At 41.1% G+C, this 2224-nt stretch overlaps 1 protein-coding gene across 1 annotated transcript; it reads right to left on the bottom strand.

The window, feature by feature from the left end:
- Positions 1-395: 395 nt before the first annotated feature.
- Positions 396-2224, bottom strand: LOC105119000 (uncharacterized). The gene has a single exon (XM_011017086.1). It carries the CDS (start codon positions 2091-2093, stop codon positions 690-692), a length of 1404 nt encoding a protein of 467 aa, XP_011015388.1. The 5' UTR covers positions 2094-2224; the 3' UTR covers positions 396-689.

Genomic DNA, 2224 nt, shown 5'->3' with positions numbered 1-2224 from the left:
TATTAGCTCAGCAACATAGGAATATGTAGACTTAAGGGTGGAATTTAGATTGTGTCCAAGGACAGGAGTTAAATGGGACAGCATCCAAACACTACCAGAGATAACAACCTTTTGAAATACCTAATGTTGTTTTTAGGTCTACCAAATAGTTAACAAGAGTATGAGACAGCAACACAAACCTTTTCAGTATTACTAAACAGGGCCATATAGTAAGTGATAAAGTTTCTTTCAACTTGTTTCTGATTCAGATACTTGATTTATTCCGAAATAACATGGCCAAGATTGTTTCTTCTAAGAAGCAGTAAGGTGCATCAAGAAAAAGTCATGAAAAGAACGAAAAAACTGAACTCCACTGTCCTTGCTTAGAAGTTAAGTAGTATAAAAAATAATCAGGATGATGTAAATAAATACCTCCATTCATTTCATGATTAACAGCAGCCATGGAATTGATAGGCATTTGGAAAAATGGTTGCAACAAATATACACATGACACACTCGTCTATTTATACACAAGCAGTATATTGCCTCATGATAAAAGTACATACAACATTGTTGATGGCTACCGCAACCAGTGACAGTGCTGACTCACTAGGAATTCAAGAAAAAGGCACACACATAGCGCACTGACAGATTACCACACCCGCTATTTCAGCATTGCAGTTGAAGCAGCCTGCAAGTGGAAGAGCATATCATCTTAGGCCATCAATCAACACCTCCAATTCTCTCCTCCCAAACCTCCTTCCATCAGAATCAGCTTCTTTACACCTCGCCACAAAGTAAAAAATCAGCCAAGCTACCATAAAGTAAACCTCAAAAGCTGACTGCAAAAGAATGGCAAAAAACTTCCCAAAAACCCGAGCAAAAACCCATCTTGCAGCTGACCCACAAAGTATTTCTTCATAACATTTAATCTGTACTGCCTGATGAAACATAGTGGATATCAAATAACAACCTTCTTTCAAAATCTCTCTCCCAGTCCTCCTTGTATCCACAACAGTAACCCAAGCATCCACAGCAAATATAAACGCCACAACCATATCCACCAACATCCAAGTAACAAAAAATCCAGAAATCTCCTTGTCAAATCCATTAATCCATGGAAACATAACAGAAAAGGGCATCAATTTCAACCTCACGAAAAGCTTAAAAAACGAATACTGATCTTCAATTTCACCAAAAAACCACAAACCCACCAACTGAGTCAAAGCATCCCTCACAGCCCACCTCATCAAAATAAACCCAGCTAATCTCTTACTCCCCAATCTAGATCCATTCCAAACAACACCAATAAAGGAACCATACCTTCCTAACAAATCATTAACAACAACAATAAAAACAACCCCCAAAATCCACGAATATATTGCTGTAAATCCCAAAATAACCCAACCATAAGCAGCAGATAGAAAACTTACAAGAAAAAACAAGGCCGCTGTGTCGCGTCTCCCCAATTCCAATCCCTTCACTAAAAATTGCAAATCCAAAATCTTATCCTCCCCTTCTTTTCCACTCTCATTATTATTAAAATCCTCGCGGCTACTTTCAATCTCGTTATTATTGTTTGTACTATCAAGAAATGAATGATTTTCTTCCGGAGCCTTGAACTGAATGCCAGACCTGACAATTTCGGGGACTTTAATCCCATTATCGATGACGAGATCGGAGAATCCAAATTTGGGGTCGAAGTTGTGGAGAATCACGAAACTGCCATTGGGAGGGAACTTTGGGAAGAGGGAGGAATCAGCTTCTTCATCAGCAGAAAAGAAATCATCATCTAGGGTACCAACACGGGTGAGGTGCAGGAATGGGCGGCGACGGCGAGGGAGGCCAGTGTGAATGCGGTGGGGGGGGTGGGAGGGGTGGGGTTGGCCGGCAAGGTCGAGACGGGAAAGGAGGGATTTGAGAGAAGGGTCGCGGTCGATGAAAGAAGTGAGGACGTGGGTCCCATTTTCGATGAATGTACGGAAAGAGAAGAGCAATAAAGACAAGAAAATTAAGGTGAAGAGATTGGATGAGAAGATTGAGGCTGTCTGTTTGATTAGCTGTGAAGCTGTCCGGAGGTTGGTGATGCTCAGACGAGACGACTGATCGGTCATTTCGATTGGAAGGAAAATAGTGACAATTTTGGGTTTGATTTTAGGGTTTCAGATATTTTTTTCAGTTTAAGAAAGAGGGGGAGGGAGGGCATCGTTTTCACGCGATGCAAACGGAAGTGGTGACTAAACGC

This window comes from Populus euphratica, unplaced genomic scaffold (assembly GCF_000495115.2).
Source record: "Populus euphratica unplaced genomic scaffold, PopEup_1.0 scaffold2416.1, whole genome shotgun sequence".
Taxonomy (NCBI): domain Eukaryota; kingdom Viridiplantae; phylum Streptophyta; class Magnoliopsida; order Malpighiales; family Salicaceae; genus Populus; species Populus euphratica.
Note: the sequence above shows the minus strand (reverse complement) of the source record. Positions and strands in the feature narration are given on the sequence as shown.